At 58.0% G+C, this 22,514-nt stretch overlaps 1 protein-coding gene across 2 annotated transcripts in view; it reads right to left on the bottom strand.

Moving 5' to 3' along the window:
* Window positions 1-1,960: 1,960 nt before the first annotated feature.
* The window catches only part of SFXN5 (sideroflexin 5), a 122,956-nt gene continuing 102,402 nt past the window's right edge, over window positions 1,961-22,514 (bottom strand). For both annotated transcript variants that reach the window (XM_055119976.1, XM_004609113.2), the window contains one exon: window positions 1,961-4,377. In XM_055119976.1, coding sequence (XP_054975951.1) covers window positions 4,300-4,377 — 78 coding nt within the window. In that variant the 3' untranslated portion in view covers window positions 1,961-4,299. The remainder of the gene's footprint in view (window positions 4,378-22,514) is intronic.

The following is a 22,514-nucleotide window of genomic DNA, read 5'->3' on the forward strand; positions in this document are numbered from 1 at the left end:
CTTCCCCGCTCTGTGTGTAAGGAAGGGCTCGTCTTCCTTCCTGCCCGGGGAGAGGGCGCCCCTGATTCCTGTTGTGGCTGAGGTGTCCTTGTTGAGAAGGAGCCAGGCTCTGAGCATGGGCAACCCTGCCTCGGCATGAGAGCACGGGGGTGGGGGTGGGGGCTGCAGGGCAGAGGGGCCAGAAGGGGCTTCGCTTTTAGCCGTGTGGCTGAGAATGCCTTCTTTGGGGGGAGGGGCTCCGCAGAGGGAGGGGGGTGCTCCCTTCTGAGAATGAGGCCAACTCCACGGGGCCTTGGGAGAGGGTCCCATCCCTGCCCACCCCTGACTCTCTAGCTCTCTTTCTAAGCAGGCGGGAGGAGTGGGAGGAGGGGGGCCCTGGGGGCCAGCGGGCTGGAGGGCTGGGAGGGGGCAGCATTCCTGGAGTGTCAATGATCCTGGCCCGGGCAGGAGCTAAGCCCCCCCCCCCCCACCGGCTAAAAACAACAAACAACTCCCAGGACGGATTTGTGCCTGTCCTGAGTCAAGGATTTCCGCTCACTGGCCGGGGGCTGTGGCTGGGGGGCTCTCAGCAGAGACATCCCCTCGCGAGCAAGGGCCCCGGACCCAGAGGCATCACTTTGAGCCCCCTTCGCCCGCTGCCCGGAGGGGGCCCCGCTCCACAGAGGTGCAGCGCCCAGAAGAGGGGAGGCAGAGCCCCCAACACCCTGACATGGGGCAGGCCAGAGAGGAGGGTCAGAGTGACCCCAAACAGCTCCCCAGGGCCATCCCTGTTCAGCCAGCGCTGTACCTGTTGCCACGGCCGAGGTGTTGGGTTGTGTGACCGTATCCAGCGGTGCTCATGGGCTGCTCCCAGCGTGGTGCTGGTGGGTGGGGTGGGGGAGCAGGTGGTTCTAGGGATCAAACCTGGGTTTCCTGCATGCAAAGCAACAATGCTCCAGCCCTCTGAGCTCTCTCCAGCCCCGTTGCTGACATTTGATACCTCAGGAGGCACAGGCTCTGCCAGAGAAGGCCAGAAGGCCTGGTCCCTGGACGCACAGTAAACACCAGGGTGAGGGGGTGCGGGAGGTCTAGGTTGGGCTCCACCTGGAGCCTCACCCAACTGACAGCTTCTCTCAATGAGGTGCCCCTGGCCTGGGAAGCTCCCATTGAGAAGTGGAAGATGCTGGGGCATCCTGGAGAAGGGGGCAGCCTTTAGGTGGGAACTCCAGAGGGCTGCCTGGAGGAGGAGGAGGAACTAACAGAGGCAGGGCTGAGGGCCAGTGGAGGAGCAAGGCAGAGGCCCGGGCTCCAGGGCTGGCGGGACATATGCTGTGCTCACCAGGTGCCCCTTCACCTGGACAGGCCTTTCCTCCTCCTCCTCCTCTGGAACCCAGGATGCCAGCAATGCCCCCCCACTCAACCCTAACCCCTTCCTGTTTCCGGTCTCCTGAGAGAGAAGCTACGAGAATTCCTTCTCTCCTCACGTTGCACACAGTGGGGTCCATAAACTCTCAGTAGCTGCTTTGCAAAGAGATGGGTTTTTACTAGGTCCTACACCGCAGTGCTCAGGAGTCACCCCTGGCGGTGCTCTGGGGACTGTATGTGGAGCCAGGGATTTGAACTGGGGTCAGGCGCAGTCACACCCAGCGGTGCTCAGGTCCACCCCTGACTCTGTGCTCAGGCGTCACTCCTGGTGGTGCTCAGGGGGCTGTGGGAGCTGAGTCAGCTGTGTGCAAGGCAGGTGTGCCGCTGTTCAGTCTCTCCAGCCCCGAGAGGGTTTGCAGTCCCATTTCACCCCCCAGCCCAGCTGCCTGCCCTCACAGGCTCATCTTTCCTTTCCCTCAGAGCCTGTCTGAGCCTGGCTCGTGGGGTTTTTCCTCAGGGATCTTCCATGACAGCCTTGGTCAGACCCCTGGGCTTGGAACCCCACCCCACCCCCACATTTCTGCACCGCTACCACCACAACTCACAAAGCCACATCTCGGTGCTTTATATCCATCATTTATTACCCACAGTGCATTAGTATTACGTAAATCACAGAGATGGAGACTTTTCTGAGAAGGTTAAAGAGACACCGCGAAGCCCCGCGGGGTGGAGGCCCCGGCCGGACCAGCCCCTCCCTTCTCCCCACGGCCCTTGCCCACCTCTCTTCGTGGTCCCCGCCTGTCTCCCCAGGGAAGGCCCCGGCAGGAAGACAAGGCAGCCCAATCGCAAGTGGGCTCGGGCGTGGGTGCCCCCGTGGCCCACGGCGCTTGGTCTCGACTCTCACACTGTTCTCTGAAAATGGGGGACATCTCTGAGCCTGATCGGGGGTGTTTGGGACTCTGCCAGGCCAGGCCAGCGCCCCCAGCGGTGGGTCCGGGAGGGCCTCTCAGCCACGGGCTCCTCTGACTTCTGCAGCGCTGGGTGGCGTTTCTCACTGCCCCTGGCTCGTCCGCACCCTGGGCCGGAGGCGTCCTCTGCCCCTCCCGCAGGAGCCCTCCCAGCTCACCTGTGTCTACCAGGAGCATGGGCTGCCAAGGGCCTGGGGTTGGGGCGGACACAGAGACCCCTCCCCACCTCGGGACTGGGGTCAGCAGTTTTGGTCCCAAAGTAAAGTGCACAAGAACGTGACCCTAGGAAAGGCGGAGCAGGGTGGACTCCAAGTGGAGGGGACCCGGCCCCCCTGGCTTTCCCTGGAGGACCCCACAGGCTCAGCCCTGCTCACAGATAGCGGACTTAGCTCCCAAAGCCCTCGGTCCATCCTCTCCCCTTCTGGAGGGGGCAGGGGACTCTCAGGGAAGGACCCTGCGGGGCTCACTGGGGGTGGGGGTTACAACGCTGGGAGGTGAGGGCTGCAGGGGCTCCAGAAAAGCATGGGGGTCCCCAGCACACAAGCACCCCTTTGCTGAGGGCTGGCCTGGGACGAGGGGCCGGAGGGAAGCCGCGCTGTGAGAGGGGCGCTCCATTCCGGCTGGGGTCTGAAGCAAGGTGCTCTCGGGGCCTGTGCTTCTCCTCTGCCGGATCCTGCAGGCTGGGGGCCCCCCTGCTGGCCCCCCACCTCAGGCCCAGTCTCTCCTCTCTCTGGGCCTGCAAAGGGGAGGGAGGGTGGAGTCGGCAGCAAGGGACAGGGTAGGCTGCCGGGGACATGCAGGGGGCCCCACATTCAGGCCCAGGGCCTCTGTGCAGCCTCCTCCTGCTCCTCTTCCTCCTCCTCCTCCTCCTCTTCCTCCTCTTCTTCCTGCTCCTTCTCCTCCCAATCAGCCCAAGCCTGGCCTTGGCCTCGTGCTGCCGTGGTGTGCGGTCACACAGAAGGACGCAGCTCCAGGCTGTCAGGCCAGCTCTGGCTGTTCCCACGGGGTCCCTCTCGTTCCCGTCGACTGTCCCTCGGGATGACCAGCATCGAGCGGGACAGATGGAGGAGGAGCCAGCAGGGCCACCCAGAGGGAGCCCCGTGGTCCAGCCCCCGGGTTCCGGGCACGGAGCTGCGTCTATCAGCGGAGCTGGGCAGTGCCCCTGGGCCTGGGGCCTCAGCCCGGAGCTGTCCACTCAGGAGGCTGCGGGGGGCGGGGGTGCTCAAAGGCCGTTATCCTGCAGAAGCTGGAGTCCACCACTCTCCACAAGCATGATTTCTTCTTGGGGGTTCCTGCCTGGAGTTCGGGTCCTCTGGGGGGGCCTCCTGGACCAGGACACTGTGCAGGGTGCACCCAGGCCCGAGTGCTTCATGAGGCGTGGACAGAAGCCGGACGTTCTCAGAGCCAGCTGACCACAGAGTCTTCTCCTAGAGGCCTCGAGAGCGCCGATTCCCGGGGCCAGCTCCAAAGGACTTATTCATGGCTGGTTCCTCCTGTGAAGCCACCGCCCCCCAGGCTCTGCCCCACTCAGCCTGAGGCCACCCCCCACTCCCAGGGACATCAGAACTCAGTGTGGCCACCACACCAACCAGCCCCCTGCCGCATCGGGGCAGCCGCCACCAAAGCTCAGACGTGCATCTGATAAAAAAATAAAAATAAAAAAGGAACCAAAGTATAAAAGGATCCTAACGCTACCCTGTGGGCACTCGACAGGCTTTCAGCTCCCCAAGGGATTGTGCTGAGGAGAGGTTTGACCACCCGGCAAGGCCCAGAAATGCACTTGATTATTATGTTTTGTCTAGGAAACACGTCAGAATCCCTCTCCTCTATGTTAACTTGTGAATAGATTAGTCTCCCTACCCCTGCAGCCAGTGCTCCCCTTGCGGGGGCTGGGGGGAGTCTCAGGGTCCACTCCCCACTCCCCGTGGGTCAGCCCAGGAGACTCCCTGCCTGGCCCCCCGCTTCGTCTCCGGGCCGCCGCCGCCACTCACAGCCCCTTGTTGTACACCACGGTCCGGCTGCTCGTGGCCCGGGCAATCTCAGGCTCTAACTGGGACGTTTCGATCTGAGGAGAGAGCGGGGGACAGGAAAGGTGAGTCGTGGCAGGGACCATCCTCCTGCCCACAGCCTGCCCCTCTGCCCGGCCCCCAGCCCACGCGCCACCTGCTGACACCCTCCCGCCCTGGGGCTGAGGTCTTCTCTCACAGCCTGTCCACGGGGGGCGGTGCCCCCCCCCACACTGGCTTCCGAGTCCTGTGTCTCCTTCCTCCTTGGGGACTTTGTCTACATCCTAGCTGGCCACTGCTCAGAACTTCTCCAGCTGGGCTCCTTCAACCCACACCCTGTGCTCAGGGACCCCCGAGTCTCACTCCCCTCCTTCCAGCACCCCACCCCCTCTTGCCCCAGCCATGCTCAGAGCTTGGGGAACCTCAGGTGCCAGCAGCTTGGTCTCCACCTCTCCCCTCCATCCCTCAGCACCCACTGGGCTCACCTGCGCTGAGCCTGACTTTGGCCGGACACTCACTGTAGCCACAAGCACCCCCCACGGGGCCACGTGAGCCGGTCAGTGCCCTCTTCTTCTCGAGCCCCGTCCACCCCACTCTGTGCTCCTCAGCTCCCCCTGCACCCCAAGCAGGCAAGCATTCTCCCCACTGCAGGGAAAATAAAAGGCTCTCGAAGGAACCCACCAGAACCCCATCATCACGTTCACAACCTACCCGGGTTCATACCTGCCCCCACCCCTGGGAAAGCAGATCTGACCCAGGGGACGCTGTCCCTCCTGCCCCCTGGGCACACTGCCCCCAGGTGGGCATCCCTCCCCCTTCCCCAGGTCTGTAGAGTAGGATGAAAGCTCTGGCTTTCAGCTCCAGGGACCTTCTCTCTCCACCCCCCACCAGCCTCCTTCAGGCCCCGTGCACACCCACCTCTCATGCCCTTTCCTCTTTCAGGTTTACAAAGGTAGTTTAGGTGACACAGTTATGGTAGTGTTCAAGCTTATGGTTTCGATGTGACAAGCTACACCCAAGGGACAGGACAGATATATATGGTTAAGGCGCTCACGTGGCCAACTCCAGTTTTGTCCCCCACTACCTGGAATGACCCCTGAGCACAGAGCCAGGAGTAACCCTTGAGCACTGATGCGTGTGGACCAAGAACTAACCCCCCAGTAAGTCCACGAAACCCCAAAGCTACTGCACCTCTGAATGAGCCTCTGTTCTCATTCCAGGACCCTCCACCTTTGTGACTGTGTCTCTCCACACATCCGCATCTTTATTTCCCCTCCTTCCCATGCTGCTTGTTCATCGGTTCTGTAATCCAAGGTTGGTCATCCTTCCATCCTGTCTGTTCCCTCGTTTCATCTCGCTGTGGTCCACAGAGGAGTGAGACCACCCAGCATTTGCCTTTCTCCCACAGACAAATTTCACTTAACACGATGCCCTCCAGTTCCGTCCACGTCTCGGTGAATGGCATGCTCGCCTCTTTTCTTAGAGCTGCGTAGTACTCCCTTGCCCCACGGCCTCTGGTCTCATTCCACACAAATATTCCTTCTCAAGGTCACTGCCCCCTTTTTCTGGTGACATCTGTCAGACCGTTGGGGCTAGTCTGAAGAATCCATCTCTTCCCAGCCAGCATACCCCGGGTGGTCCCCTTCCTGGAGACCTCTGCAGAGCCTCCAGTCTGTGGAGCCCAGGCCACAGCTGGCTGTCTCAAATAAAGTTTCTTGAGTCCAATGTGTCTCAGATGGAGCTGAATCCATGCCCTCCCCCAGCTTCAAGCAGACTCCTGTGCCTGCACCCATGACCATCTGGATTCATGTCCCGGGCTCTCTTTCCTCCATCACTGCAGTCCACCCCCCGTGGCCAGGAGAGCCTCAGAACCACAGGTGGGGCTCAGCATTAGGGAGGCTCAGTGGCCCAGTTCTGACTCTCTCCAGCTCAGAACGCTGCCCGGGGGCCCGTGGACACACCCCTTATTTACCTGAGAGACCACTTTCAGGCCCACGCTCGGCCCTTCACTTCCTCCCCTGACTCTGCTCTCTCTGCCACTGACCCATCTTCTGGTTCCGGCCACAGGCCCTCCTTCAGCTGGGTGTGGCCGCTGAGCCAGGACCTTCCTGAACTCCAGCACATGCTGGATCGCTTCAGTCTTATGGGGGGGAGTTGGTTTTGGGGGTCTTTTTTGAGTTTGTTCCTTTAGGGGTCACACCCAGCTGATCTCAGGGCTTACTCCTGGTTCTGTGCTCAGGGATCACTCCTGGCAGTGCTCAGGAGACCAGCTGGGGTGCTGGGGATTGAACTTGAGACAACCATGTGCAAGGCAAGCACCCTACCCACGGTCCTATCTCTTCAGTCCCCGGGGTTTCTTTCTTCTTTTCATTTTTTCAAATTTTCCTTTATATGGTGCTAGGGATCTAACCCAAGCCTCATGCACACCAGACAGGTGCTTTACCGGGGGGCCACATCGTGGGCCTGGGCTCCCAGCTCTGAGGTGCGCCCTCACTCACCCCATCCGACTCCTCAGACCTGGGTGCAGTACAGTAAGTGTGCAGAAGCATCGAGCGCCCTCAGCAGAGGTGACCTGGAAGGTCCACTGCAGCCCAAATGTTGGTCTGCAGACCCATGTGTTCCTGGGAAGTCCAGGTACCAGGGTCCTCAACTCTGCAGTACCTGCTCCCCAGCAAGGCACAGGAATGCTGGGAAAAGGTTCCAGACAGAGACCCAGCCCTCAAGACCCCAGGGCTGCCCGGCTGAGCATCAGGGGGCAGACAAAGGGAAACTGGGCTCGAACGAGCACTGGGGGGGTCTGCTGAAGGGCCTGGAGAAGGGGGTGCCCCTCTGCTATGGTCCTGGGTCCCCCAATACCGAGGCTCCAGATACTCAAGAGGGCCAAAGAGAACAGAGCTAGACTCGGGGCTCCAGCTTGCTCCCCACCCCCTCTCCTCAAACCACCTCCTTCCTCCCCACCCCTGCGGCCGCGGAGCCCCCTCCACCCCTCCGCTCCCCTCGTCCCCACGCCGCTACTGACACAATGCACAGCGCCCACGCTTAAAAATCTAAATGCTTTTGAAAATGTTTAACCTAGTTAGACAAATTAGCAAAAATTTGTGCAAAACAATTTAGGTATTTAAAATATTCAATGTTTTTAAAAAACTGGAAAACTGTTCTTAGCTTTCAGCTGCAAAAACCAACAAAATATAACATCCCAGCAATCTTAGCATGAGGTGTAACATAACCCTTCGGGAAAGCTGTTAAACAGCTACTGAGGCATCCTGGGAAATAGCACTTCATTTATTCAAATGCACATATGTCAGGCTTTTGCACCATATGTCATTGCAAGCTATTTACAGTAATAATTAAATCTTAATCAACGTTTAACCTCTGTAAAATGTTTGAAGAATCCTAATCACCCTTCAGACTGCACTAATGAAGGAGAAATATATAAACATAAAAGGAAAATGATGCATAGATATCACGCTGGAAGAACAGTAATTGCAAAATTGTATTTCTTTTAAATATAATCAGTAAATGATGTAAAGTAAGCCAAGGAGTATTTTAAGTTAAGACATCTTGGATGTCAGAGGTGTGAGCAGCTAATTTTGTTCTGCTACCCATAACAGATGTAGCATATTTTATTTTAGTGCCATTATTAGCAACTTCCCATGCCGGCTTTCACTGAAGCACTGAGGCCCGCATTAAAATCCGAGGCTGCTCACCGCCGTGACGGAGGACGCGGGCCAGGGCCATGGCCGGCCAGCCCGCCTGTCCCACTCCCTGGCTAGAGCGAAGATGGGGGTCTCACCCTCCTCTAGAGGCTGTGGCAGACCCCGACAGCACCCCCTCCCGGGCTCCCCGCAGTTCCGAGGGCAGCAGGTAGGAGGGAAGGCCCAGGGAGAAAATAGTGGGGAGGCTGGGGGTGGGCTGGGGGAGAACACAGGAGCGGGGGCCTGGGGACGGAGCTGGCATCCAGAGCTTCTCTCGTGTCAGCTTGATCAGCCCTCAAGCCAGCAGAGTGTTCCGGCTACATAACAGGGCTGGGCCCCCAGAGATGGACAAGAGCAGCTTGAAGCCCTCCAGAAGCTCCAAGTCTAGGGAAAGAGTCAGCTACCAGCACAGATAAACACCAGCCACCACGTGCCGGGGAAACTGTAGACAGGTTGGGGTTATAGCTTTCATCGGTGGACGAGTAAGGAAGGAGGGCTTCTCGAAGGAGGAGGAGGTGGCCGGCCCAGGAGGAAATGGAGGCTTTTTGCTAAAAGTGGGTGAAAGGAAGAGCTGATCAGCGTGGCCTGGTTAGGTGTGGGCCAGGCTGGGAACGTGGCAGGACGTGGGGCTGAGGATGGAGCAGGGGGGACGCCGCCCCCCCCAGGAGTCAGCGTGTTATCTGAGGGGCAACGGGGAGCCAAGGAAGGAATCTGAGCAGAGGCAGGCTCTGGTACCGACCTGGTTCTAGAAAGGTCTCTCTGGAGGTGCTGGAGTGGGGGAAACACAAGGGCCCTCGGGATCCCTGAGGACCGGGTGGGGCCTCACGGCGCTGCCAGCGTGCCCGTGGGGTGCGGCTGTGTGCGCTGGGGATCTTCGGTGGAACCCATAGGAGTTGATGACCAATTCCACGTGGGGGTGAGAGGGAGGTGTTGTGCATGACTGTGTGTGGATGACTCCTAATTCTAGCTCCCGAGCTGGGGTGGCTGCTGACGCCATCTGCAGAGGCAGGAAACAGGGGTGGGGGACTCGCCCGGGTAGGGTCCAGTGGGCCCGCCAGGTGGAAGGTCTGCCGGGTGGACAGAACAGGCCCTGGCTCTGATGAGGCCCCCTGAGTGCACAGGCTGATGGAGAGGGATGGCACTGGGCCTGGGGAGCAGACACCCCTGAGGGGTAGGAGGAACAAGCCACGAGGGCAGCTGGGGGGGCTGGGGCACACACAAAAGCTGGGTTTTTGTTTTTTTTTTTGCTTTTTGGGTCACACCTGGCGATGCACAGGGGTTACTCCTGGCTCTGCACTCAGGAATTACTCCTGGCGGTGCTCATATGGGATGCTGGGAATCGAACCCGGGTCAGCTGAGTGCAAGGTCAACGCCCGACCTGCTGTGCTATTGCTCCAGCCCCTGAAAACCCTTTTTTTAAGTGTCCCCCAAGTTTTGGACTTGGTGACAGGATTAATGTGGCCCAGAGTCCTGAGCCCAACCTGTGTGACACAGACTGTCCCTCCGCTGCTGTGACTGGCCGCACTTCCTTGGGTCTCATGTGTTGGGGCCCTAAGGTTCCTCACCATTAAGGGGGGGATGCTGGGACAGAGACCCCCTGGCGGGTCACCTCTCTGCATCTCTCCATTGCCCCCCAAGGCTGTGCTGGAAGGTGACTCAGGGTGACAACAGCAGATGCCCCCGATTGGCTCCAACCACGCACTAGAGGGAGAGGGTCCTCTGGGGAGAGCAGGGCCGTGTCCCGAGGGGCCACAGGGAGAAGGCGTGACCCTGCCCCAGAGTGCTGGCGGTGCTGGTAGGGGGTGGTGAAGGCAGAAATTGGCGTGTCCCTGGATTCATACAGTGGGACGCATTCCCAGATCAGTCTGAGGCCCGTGGGGGCTGGGTTGGGAGGGGGGAGGGGTGTGCGCCCCCAGAGGGTGGCAGCTGCTGGGACCCAAGAAGCAGCTGAAGTTATCAATCAGCCTCAGCAGATGGAAACCAGGAACCGGGAAGACGCAGGCCTGCTAGGTCCAATCACCAGGGCCCCCCCCCCCATCCCGGGGGATCTGAAACTTCCTCCGTGCAGGACCCCTCTTTACCTGAGATGTGCTAACATTCCCCCCCAACACCCGGGGTAGGTAGGTAGATGAGATTAGTCTACACGGCAAGCTAATAACAAATCATAAAGGGTTTTATTTTAAAACTTTAAAAACTCACTGGGGGGAGGGGAGGCGGAGTGATAGCACAGCGGATAGTACATTTGCCTTGTATGCGGCTGACCCAGGTTCAATCCCTGGCATCCCATATGGTCCCTGAGCACCGCCAGGGGTAATTCCTGAGTGCAGAACCAGGAGTAACCCCTGAGCATTGCCAGGTGTGACCCAAAAAGTCAAAAATAAAAAAAATAAATAATAACTTTTAAAAAGTCACTGGGGGGCTGGAGCGGGTAGGGCGTTTGTCTTGCACGCAGCCGACCCGGGTTCAATTCCCAGCATCCCATATGGTCCCCTGAGCACTGCCAGGAGTGATTCCTGAGTGCAGAGCCAGGAGTAACCCCTGTGCATAGCCAGGTGTGACCCAAAAAGCAAAAAAAAAAAATTTTTTTAATTAAAAAAAAAGGTCACTGGAAAAAAGGTGGAGAGAAACGGGGACTGGTGAGGGGGGTGGGATGGCACGATACTGCCACGAACCGTATTGTAAACCTCTGTACCTAAAATAAGTTTCAAACAACAACAACAAAACCCTTTAACAAATGGCATGAACCTCAGTGGGATCAAGAGGCTGAGCTGCGTGTAAGTCCCAATTCCAAGAACCGAACCTGCACCCTGGGTCCCAGACACCCAAATGCACAGGCAGCACCCCAGCTCAGACCAGCCCCTGCCCCCTTGCCCCCTGCAGAAGAGGACCCCAGACTGCAGGTTGCTTCTCAGGTCAAAGACAGCCAACACCAAGCACCCTGTCCCGGGAGGGCCGCACGCCCGGCTGGTCGGAGCAGCCAGCCTCCTGGATGGCCGGGGAAGGGTTAACCCTGAGCTATTCTGTCTGGGCTCATCTCCTAGCACTGGGACAGAGTCAGGAATGCGTTGGGGGCCACCTCTGCCTCGGCAGAGCACACACCTGCAGCCAGGGGCCTGCAGATAGTTGACATATTTGAACCTGGAGCGAAGGTGCCCAGACGTAAACAGGAAACTGGATCCCAGGCCCAGGCGGCCCATTCTTTTTTTTACCTACTACAAAGCACTTCCTCCTCCTCGCCTTTCTTCTGCTGGCTTTTCTGCCTCCTTTTCAAAGGCACGGGGCTGGGGGCAGGGGTGTTCAGCCTGACCCTGCGACCCCGCTCAAAGCCGCCTCCTGCTCCTGGCCCGGGATCTGGGCCTTTGAGGGTCCACAGGTGAGGGCGACATTGACACCCAGTCCCAAGCCCAGCCAGCACCTGGCTGACCGGGGAGCTCGAGGCTGCAACCAGCTCACCAGTGGGGGGGCCGCCCTCGCCCACCTTCTGGGGTCACACCCACCCGGGATGTGCGCAGGTCCCGTGTTGCAGGGGACCTGCAGGGGAACAAGGGTGAGGGGCTGCGGCTGGGGCCCCTGGCTGTGGCTCTGCACTCCCAAAGCCTTCTCGGTGAAAGTCAGATCTTTGGCTGGGTGCTCGGGCCTTCTGGAACCTTCCCCAGGCTCCTCATCTATCAGGGGCTCTCCAATCCCTCTACACTGGGTGTCTCGGCTCTGAGAGTCCAGCACCACCCCCCGCCCCTCAGGCTGCTCCTTCCACAAAGTCTCTTGGTTCTTCTCAGACCAACTTCCCTGCTGCCGCCACGGGGCCCCCCCATCGCCCCCTCGCTGGCTTTCTTCTCCATCACGTTCTGAGTGGTGGGCTGATCCTCTCTCTGACCAGCTGAGAACGAGGAGTGCCCGTCCCCCGCCAGCCCATAGTGAGTGTCCGGGGGCCGCCAGGCTGACAGAAGCTGTCTCCAAAGCCCAGGACCTGAGTCACGGGACGGAAGATTGTCTCACACAGCCAAGCCCGGTTCAATCCCCGGCACCACAGGGTATCTGGAGTACTGCCGGGAGTGACCCTGAGCACAACCAGGTATAAACCATCCCCGTACAAGAAAACAAAATCAATCAATTAATAGGTGGAATGTTTAAAATAAAAGACTTCTAGTGGACTGAGAGCATAGTGATCTTGCATATGGCCATGCCCAGTTCATCCCTAGCACTGACACGGTTCTCTGAGTACCACCAGGACTGAGCCCTGAGCCTAGATCCAGGAGTGAGCCCTGAGCACAGAGCCAGGAGTGGTCTCTGAGCACAGTTCCAGGAGTGGTCCCTGAGCACAGAGCCAGGAATGAGCCCTGATCACTGAAACAGAGGTGATCTCTGAGCACAGATCCTGGAGTAATTCCTGAGCACGGAGCCAGGAGTAAGCCCCGAGCACAGAGCTAGGAGTGAGCCCTGAGCACGGAGCCAGGATTGAGCCCCGAGCACCGAGCCAGGAGTGAGCCCTGAGGTCTCCTACCTCCCAAAGGGAGACTCACACTCAGAAGAAGCATCTTGTTTTGTTTTGGTTTTCTCTGGGAGCACATCCCGCAGTGCTCAGGAGTGACTCCTGGCTCTGCACTCAGGAATGACTCTGGAGGTGCTCGGGGACCATATGGGATGCTGGAGATTGAACCTGGGTTAGCTGAATGCACGGCAAGTGCCCCACTGTCCTATGGCTCTCCCATCCGACCTCTCCCCACCCCACCCCCGACACGGAAGCTCCTTCAGGGCAGGAGGCTGCCCTGTGCTCTTCCCTCTTTCCTGTGCTCCAGCACCCAGGTGCTTGGACACCCCCACCCGGGAGTTTGGCCCTGGTGGGCCTGGAGAACCACTCTCAGAACCACCCTTTGTCCTCCAGCCCCATTGCCTCAGTCTTCCCCTATTTGCGGTGGGAAGATTCCTGGCCTCATGGGGTGAGGGGAGAAGGATGCCTCTGAGGGTGCCCAGCTTCTGGGGTGGGGGGCGGGGAGGGCTTGGAGAGCCAAGGGCTGGTAGTGAAGGCGGGCCGGCCTCTTGCTCACGGGGCTGGAGCAATCTGGAGGCTCGTGCCTGGGTCAGAGCCCTACACACACACTGTGTGCACAGACCAGTGCTTTGAGTGGGCTCAACTGGGCACACCCAAGCCCCCTCCCTCTCTGAATCCAGCCAGGGGCTCCAGAAGGTTCTAGAAAGGAGAGGCGAAGAGGAACGGGGCTGGGATGTGGCCTGCTGAGGTCCATCACCGGGCGACGGTGTGTGCGAGTTCCGCGTGTGTGTGTGTGTGTGTGTGCTTGTGTGGGGGCCTGTGTGCACACATAGGTTTGGGGGTGGGGGTGGGAACAGGCGACGTGACAGGTGGCGTTGGCGTTCCTGGGCTCTGCGGCGGCTTTGCCGTTCCCATCCGTCCCTCCTGGGGGGTCCGGTGGGCAAACTCCAAGAAAGCAGCGGGCGGGGAGGCAGCAGATTTCTTGATGGCAAAAATAGCCCACGTTGGAGTTCAGTGGGGACTGATTAAACCAGCAAACGAGAAAAACCCCAAACAAACATCTCCAGGCAAAGTGGGAGCCGGGCTGGGGAGGAGCACGGAGGGGGCCGCTGCTCCCTGCAGACCCTGAGTGTCCACGGGTGGGGGGGCGGAACACGACGACCCCTCCCTCGACTGGGCTTCTGGCTTCACATCCCTGTCAGAAGAACGGGGAGAAGCTTGACTCACAAATTCCCGGGAAGCCTGGACAAGGAAAAATCCATCTAAAGTCTGTTCTCAGCCTCAGGGACGCCCCGCATGAGGGGAGGGCGGAGGCGCTGGATTTTGGATGAGGGAGATGAGGCCCCGGGAAACACATACGGGAAACACAGACGACCCTGTTCACTCAGGTGAGAGGAAACATCCTGGCAGGGCTCATCAGGGAGGACTTCCTGGGGGAGGGGCTGTTTCTAGAACCCCTTCAATGTTGGGTTCTCGGTTGAGAGTTGGAACAAATGCTTTCTCAGAGAAGGCTAGGGGGAGTCCTTCCCCTCCTGGGGGAATCGTAGCTGCCATCCTCGGGGAGGATAATGGGTACCCATGTTATTCTCCATCCTGGAAGAGGCTGCATTTTTGTTTCCTAGTTCTGACAGGGAGAAGGAGGGAGCGGCTAGAAGGGAGAGGAGCCGGGGCCTGAGGAGGGGAAAGGGCTGATGGCCTCTAGCCCAGGGGTGTCGGCTAGCGCCCTCCCTGGGCCCTCCAGGCTAGGTGGAGAGGGAGGGCGGGGGCGGGGGTGCAAAGGAGGCTCCCTGGAGCAGGTGCCCCCTGGGCTGTTTAATGGCAGAAGCTGGCTGGGCAGAAGGGAGGGGTGGGGTGGGGGAGGGCTCCCCTGCTGAGGTGTCAGGGGAGGTCAAAGGGCAGAGACCAGCACGCAGAGCAACTGGCCAAACAGGAAACAATCTCCCCTGCTCTGAACCTGACTCCTTGGCCCCCAGAGGCCTCACAGCTGGGGGAGGGGGGGAAGCACGGGAGGGGGGATCTTCAAGAAGCAGCAGCCCCTCCCCCCACCTGCCTCTGTCCGGTGGCCGGGCCTAGAGCTAGGAGACATAGAAGGAGGTGAGTCAAGACTCAGGGGCCCAGGCCGCCCCGCACCCCCCCCCCCCGCCCCGCCAGGACCTGCCCGTTTTGCCATCCAGCACCCAACAGCGTGAGCATTCCGTGACGTGCCACAGCCAAGGCCCTGGGGTCAGCACTGGACTAAGGTCACACATTGCTCTAGAGGCCAGAACCAGGCCTGGTCTCGCGGTGCTACTCGCCAGCACCCTAACGGGCAGCGCTGGAAGAAACACATTCAGCACCTTTCCTCATGACCGGGGACACTAAGGTCTCTGGGGGTAAGACCTACCCCAGGCCCACCCCACCTAAGGACAAGGCAGAGCCCTAGGGTGTCCCCTACACACACACACCGCCCTCCCAGCCTCGCTCATCCAGAGAGAAAGCCCACCTTTTCCTGTGGACACATTTCAACCTCACCAAATCAGCTAATTATTGACAGTTGGTGAAGAGGAGATTTCACTTTTTCCTCCTGTTAAACTGCTCCTAATTAGTTCCCTGTCACCACGGCTGGCTCGCCCGCTGCAGCCCGTTCAGGCAGTAATCCCGCTGCACTGAGCCTCATTAACCTTTTGCTCCTCTCCTGCCGCCTGCCAACGAGATGAAGACAAAAACAGATTGTGGAACAATGGCTCCTGCCTGTGTGCGGCCGTCCCCCAGCCCCGAGCTCTCGCGGGAATAGCTGGGGAAAAGAGAGGGGACGGGCTGGGGAGCTGCCCCAGGAGGAATCAAGGAAGGGAGAAAGAGGCACAAAGATAAGACAGGAGCCGGCTGGGGCCTGGGGTGGGGAGGGGAAGGGGGGGCGGTTTCTTGGCCAAGGCCTGGCTTCTTGCTCCAGGAGACCCGAAGGTCATTAACCAGCCCTGGAAATGCTCCCAGGTGGGAAACACGGGCTGTCAGAGTTGGGGGGGTGGGTGGGCTTCCCCACCTCCCAGCCCAGCCTGTGGGACACAGAGACCCTGACATCTCCCTGAAGGACCCGTGGTGTGTGTGTGTGTGTGTGTGTGTGTGTGTGTGTGTGCGCACGCACAAGTGCATATCAAAGTATGCACTTGCAAGTATGAGTGTGCGCAATGTGTGTGCACAACTTTTGCCAGTGTGAATATGTGTGCACAAGTGCATGTGAATATGTAACCGTGTGTGTACACATATGAAAGAGTACGTGTACCAGTGAGTCTGTGTGTGTGTGTGTGTGTGTGTGTGTGTGTGTGTGTGTGTGTTTTACTGAGGACACTGGTGGAGGGCAGAGGCCTGGCCTTCCAACAAAGCAGGTCCAGGCAGTTCTCCTGATGCCCGACACAGTGTGCCTGAGAGATGACATGTCCCCCCCGACACCCCCAGCTTCTGTGGCTGCTGGCAGGCTCTGCCTCCCCAGACAGAGCTCGGCTGTTACCCGCCTTAACCAAGACTTAGCCTGTAGGTCACAGGGTCCCCCAGAACCAAGCCCCCACGTCCTGCATGGGCGACAGGAATGGGGCAGCCCCTGCTCCATTGTGTCCATACCCCAGTTCCTAAGGAGGCTCGGGCCCATCTTCTGGTCCTTTGGGCAGCCCCCCTCTCCTGCTGTGGGCTTGGGAACAAAGGCATAATAAACAGTCCCTCTGCAATGTCCCTGTGAGCAGGGACAAGGGTTGCCCCCAAGGTCAGGGTTGGACTGAGGGTGATGGAATGTTCCAAGGGGCTTCTCATTTGGCATTGGGCTGGTAGGTACTTAACCTGAAGCTGCCTCTGTTTCCCCTCCTGCCAATGGGGTAACAATCTCGGTACCTGCCTCAAGACATTCGTGTACAGGACCCTCATTTTCACACCGGAGTCAACCAAGCCTTGTTACACTGTGAAGCCAGGAGCCCCGAGAGACTGCATCTTCCCAGGACTGTGTGCTTTCCGCCTCCCTGCCAACCCCTCCTGCACCCCCCACCCAACCACCCAACACACACACACACACACACACACACACACACACACACACACACACACACACACACACACACAGAGCTCCAGACCAATGCCCCTTCCTTTCCCATGGTTTCCTACTCGGGAGCTCACTCTGGGAACAAATAGAAAAAAAAAATGACTCCTGGGTGTCTCTTTTTTTTTTTTTTTGCTTTTTGGGTCACACTCAGTAATGCACAACAAGGGTTACTCCTGGCTCTGTGCTCAGGAATTACTCCTGGCGGTGCACAGGGAACCACATGGGATGCTGGGAATCGAATATGGGTAGGCCGGGTGCAAGGCAAATGCCCTACCCAATATGCTATTGCTCCAGCCCCCCTGGGTGTCTCTTGGGTGCCCCATGGAGTTCTACTACCCGTAGACCTCTATTAGCATTATTATTTTATTTTATTTTATTTTTATTGTTTGTTTGCTTTTTAACCACACCTGTCAATGCTCAGGGCTTATTCCTGCTCTGCACTCAGGAATCCCAACAGGGTTAGCCATGAGAAAGGCAAGCACCTTACCTCCTGTACTCTCTCTCTCTCTCTCTCTCTCTCTCTCCCTCTCTCTCTCTCTCTCTCTCACACACACACACACCCTCAACACCAGTATCCACAAAACTTCTCAGCCAGAGTTCTCCCCTGGCCCTAGCTGCTCCTGACCCTTCTTGCTAACTTCTCTTCCTTCCACAGGGACCGACCCCCCTCCCTTGCCTTTAGATCTCCCGTGCCCCCAAGATCCCATGGCTCTGGAGCCGGAAACTCACACATCTGTCTCTTGTTGTTTAATAGTGTCTTGATTGTGAAGGACTCTAGGAGGATTTAATGCCAGGCAAGCAGAATTCTCTCTGCATGCTGCTATTATAGTTCTTTGCATTTTTTTTTCTTTTTGGGTCACACCCAGCAATGCTCAGGGGTTACTCCTGGCTCTGCACTCAAGAATTACTCCTGGCGGTGCTCGGGGGACCATATGGGATGCTGGGAATCGAACCCGGGTTGGCTGAGTGCAAGGCAAATGCCCTACCCGCTGTGCTATCATTCCAGCCCCAGTTCTTTGCAATTTTAATCTAAAATTTAGTCTCACTCGAATAGGCAGGAAGATTCATTTGGAAAGAACGAATCAAACTCCCTGCTCAGGACCAAGGCAGGTTTTCTCTTCAGCCTGTTTTCCCTTCAGTCTTAGGAGCCAGTGGGTTGGAAACCCTACACCCAGCACTCTGGGTCTGCCACCCTCGGAGCCAGCTCCTAAACTCCCTCTCCAGGTCCCTTAATTAATTCATTAGTGCGCCAGCGATTACGCCTGTTGATGACCTTGGTGGCTCTTGGCAAGGCTGGGTCAGCCCAAGCAAGTCCAGACTTATTGTGGCAAATCCCACTGGTTTCTGGGAGTGAGACCTGATCCCTGGACGGCAGACGCAGCACTTCGTTAGAGAGAACTAATTGGGAGGAAGAAAGGGGGAAATAGGGTTCCCTCAGCCAACTGGCTGGTGATTTTGGTGTCAGAGGTCGGAGACAGACTCAGAACATCCCATAGCGCCCAGGCCCACCCGCTGGAGCGCTGAAAACCTTGTCTGTGCCCCCCACCCCCATCCTGAGACACAGCCATGACTCCACCCCTCCCCGGCTAGACAAAGAGGCTTGGGTGGCCATGAGCGGGGCATTGGTTAGAATCGCAGCAGAATGGACTTCCGGTTCCCTGGAGACAGTCTGGGGAGGCCTGTAGCCTGGACTTTTGGACACGCAGCCTTTGGGGACAGGGCCTCTCACTGAGACCAGCTCTCTGCAGCCAGAGCTGGAGACTGGTGTGGGCGGAAGATTTGGGGAGCATCTTTCGATTATTTATCCCAGGGGAACCCTTACCTTGGACTCCCAAGACAGGAGCCTCACCTCTATGACTTTCCTCCTGTAACTTAAGGGCTCAGTGGAGGGCAGTCACTACTCACCCTGCTGAGACCCAGAGCCTGGTGTGTGTGTGTGTGTGTGTGTGTGTGTGTGTGTGTGTGTGTGTGTGTGTGTGTGTGTGTGTGTGTGTGTGTGTGTGTGTGTGTGTGTGTGTTGGGAGGGGGTCACCCATTTTCTCCAAGACCCTCCGTCTGCAGTCCTTTGAGTCTGACCACATATTTTCTCCTTCCCTCCACTTCCTTCTTGGAACCTTCTCCCTGCCTCTGCTGCAGGCCAACCCTGAATTAGCATCAATCCTGCAGTCACTGACTCAGAAATGGGCTCAGCTGCTCCAAATACCACATTCGCCTGCCTCCCCTGGGGAACCTTGCTTTTCCCACTCAGCTGAGTTTCGGGGTCCCACTGCACCTTCTGACATCTTCCCCAATCTCCTCACCGCCCTGCCCTTGCCCTGCTGAGCAAGGCTCCTCCAAGAGTTGACCCGCCCCCCACCCCCACCCCAGACCCTGGCAGACAGGCCTCAGCCACACCCACAGACCCAGGTCCTCCCCACAGCAGCTCTTTCTAAACCTCTGTAGTCTCCACATCTCTAACCTGCCCCTTGAGCCCGAGAGACAGTTCTGCGGGTAGGGTGCGTGCTTGCACGTGGCTGACCTGGTTCACTCCCCCCGCCACCACCTATGGTTGCCTGAACAGTGCTGGAACTCCAAGACCAGAGCTGGGAGTGGCCCCTGTGCAACTCTGGGTGAGCCACCCCCCAAAAAGAAAGTAAAAGAAAAAATCCCTGGGGCTGGAGAGATAGCACAGCGGGTAGGGCGTTTGCCTTGCACGTGGCCGACCCGGGTTCAAATCCCAGCATCCCATATGGTCCCCTGAGCACCGCCAGGGGTAATTCCTGAGTGCAGAGCCAGAAGTAACCCCTGTGCATTGCCAGGTGTGACCCAAAAAGAAAAAAAAATCCCTTTTGAGCTGGAGCGATAGTACAGCGGGTAGGGCATTTGCCTTGCAAGCAGCCGATTCGGGTTCGATTCCCAGCATCCCATATGGTTCCCTGAGCACCGCCAGGAGTAATTCCTGAGTGCAAAGCCACGAGTAACCCCTGAGCATCACCCCGGGTGTGACCCAAAAAAGAAAAAGAAATCCCTTCCTCACTCTCCTCTCTTGCTGCTTGGTTGTGAGAGTCAAGGAGCCAGAAAACAACGTTCCCACCTCCCCAGCCCACCCAGCTACCTGCTGTAGCCCCAGGGTTGGCAGATGTCTGTGCTCTGTGGACCCTTGCTTCCTGGCCCCTGCTTCCCGGACCGCCCTCCACTCCTCTCCTCTGTCCTTCCACTCACATTCACACAGACCACCCCCCTATTTAAAACAGAAAATTAAAAAGAATTCTTGAATAAAATCTCTTGATCTAGGTATAGGTCTCTGTTTCTCTTTGCTCTCTTTGTACCCTGAGTCCTGCGCCCCATTTATTCCCCCCTCAGGAGGGGCTTGCCCGGGACACGGTGGACATCCTTGCCCCTGGTGCTGGGCCTCTCAGGAGCCCTGCCCTGTGATGGCCATGTCCCCCGATCCCTCTTAGTCCTGCCTGGCCCCTCTGCTCAGCCGCCCCTTTCTCCCCCGCAGGCTCCCCGATGACCCCCCCCTCATGTCCTGCAGCTCCAGCCCAAGCCCCGCCCCAGATCCCATGCTCAGAGCCCCTTCCTGGGGGTGCTCCCCCTGCACGGATGCCACAATATCCACATGGCCTTCTTTTGGGGGGCTGGGCCGCCTCACAGTGCTATAGGAGTAACTCCCTGCCCCCTGCTCTGTGCACGGCCACAAGTGTGTCGGGGACCAGGTGCTCAGCCTACTGAACTCTCTCTGTCCTAACTCAACACACTGTCACCCCTCCAGCCGACCCCCTTCGTCTCTCCCTCCCAAGGGGGTCCCTGTGCGTGCCTGGGTGCTCAAAGCCGGGACCCAGCACCCACACAGTGCTGGGTCTCCCTACACCATGGATCTTATGGGTTGTGTCCCGGTGACGCTCCAGCACTGCCTCACACAGGGCGTGCTCGCCCACTGCGTCGGGCCAGGTCCAAGCTGCCTCCTCTCCCTCTGAGCCTGCAGCCACCCACCCCCTCAGGCTCCTGTTCCCCCCAGGTCTCCAGTCAGCGGGGGGTGAGTGGGGGGAGGACGACCATGCAAAGCCACATGCAGGGCCTTCTCCTCCCGACCCTCCCAACCCTCTCGGCATTCCATTCCCAGAGCCCTCTGGCCCCAGCCCCTCTTTCCTGGAGCAGCCCCCCTGCTGGGGACACAGACTTTCTCACCTCCTGTAAGGGCAGGGAGCAGGGGGCGTGCCATGCACCTTAGAACCTACACACCAGGTGTCCCCACCCTGGCACCTGGCCGCTTCCAGCCAGGTGAGGGTGGCTCCTCTTGGGTTCAGTTTGGGCCCTGCTGCCTCCTCTCACACCCATCTGCTCGCTGACCTCCCATCCCAGTGGGCTTCACCTTCCACCTGCTACTCCCTGTGGTGTGCCTGGGGCCCCCGCCGGGGTGGATGAGCAGGGAACCTCTCACCAGCCCCAGAGGCCAGAGCCCAGGTCCGACTCATTCAGTCTGAATGCGGGGCTTGGTCCATTGCTAAGGAGTGAGCACTGAGGGGAGATAGCCCAATGGACTGGGCTCATGCTCTGCATGCAGGAGTACTACATGGGGCTCGAGCACTGCTAGGAGTGACCCCCCCCAAGTGCAGAGCCGGAAGGAGCCCCCAAGCACTGCTAGGAGGCGTCCAAAAACCAAGAAAAAATCATTTAAAAAAAATCTGTGGCTGGAGCAATAGCACAGCGAGTAGGGCACAGCAAAGCTGCTGCCTTGCACGCAGCCAACCTGGGTTCGATTCCCAGCATCCCACATGGTACCCTGAGCACCACAGGAGTAATTCCTGAGTGCAGAGCCAGGAATAACCCCTGAGCATCACTGGGTGTAACCCAAAAAGCAAAAAAGAAAAAAAATTGAACCACTGGGACTGGAGTGATAGCAAAGCAGGTAGGGCGTTTGCCTTGCATGCAGCTGACCCAGGTTCAATTTCTTTGTCCCTTTCAGAGAGCCCGACAAGCTACCAAGAGTATCCCTCCCGCATGGGAGGGCCTGGCAAGCTACCCGTGGCGTATTCGATATGCCAAAAACAGTAACAACAAGTCTCACAATGGAGATGTTACTGGTGCCCGCTCGAGCAAATCGATGAGCAATGGGACAACAGTGCTACAGTGAATCACTGGGACTGGAGCAATAGTACAGCAAGTAGCTGTACAACTTGCCTTGTGCCCAGCTGAACCGGGTTTGATCCCTGGCATCACATATAGTCCCCTGAGCACCACCAAGAATAATTCCTGAGTGCAGAGCCAGGACTAACCCCTGAGACAAAAAAAAAAATTGAATAACTGTGAATTACAAAGTTATCTATAATTGAGCTGCAGGTATACAACGTTCCAACATCAGTCCCTTCACCACCTTCACCAGTGTCCACTTCCCTCCACCAATGTCCCCAGTTTTCCTCCTGTCCCCCAGTCTGCCTCTGTGGCAGGCACTCTTGTCCTTTTACTTTTAGACACAGTGGTTTGCAATACTGTTTACTGAGAAGATACCATGCACATCACTTTATCTTCTTTCAGAGTCCTTATCCAGAGTCACTGCTTCCCTCGATCATTATCGGAATGGTCCCTTCCCTGGCCTACCCCCCTTACCCCAAGTGTCCAAGAATAGTGTTTTTTTTGTTTTGTTTTGTTTTTTTGCTTTTTGGGTCACACCTGGCAATGCACAGGGGTTACTCCTGGCTCTGCACTCAGGAATCACCCCTGGCAGTACTCAGAGGACCATATGGGATTCTGGGAATTGAACCCGAGTCGGTCACATGCAAGGCATTGCTCCAGCCCCAAATAGTTTTTTTTTTTTTCAAATAAGTATTTCTTAGTAGTTGACTGTAAGAAAAAACAAAATCATACAATTTCTCACTGCACGCGTGGATCTGGAGAGTATCGAGCTGAGTGAAGCCAATCAAAAGGAGAGGCGAGACACAGAATGGTCGGTCTCACATTCGGGATAGA

This window comes from Sorex araneus, chromosome X (assembly GCF_027595985.1).
Source record: "Sorex araneus isolate mSorAra2 chromosome X, mSorAra2.pri, whole genome shotgun sequence".
Lineage (NCBI taxonomy): Eukaryota > Metazoa > Chordata > Mammalia > Eulipotyphla > Soricidae > Sorex > Sorex araneus.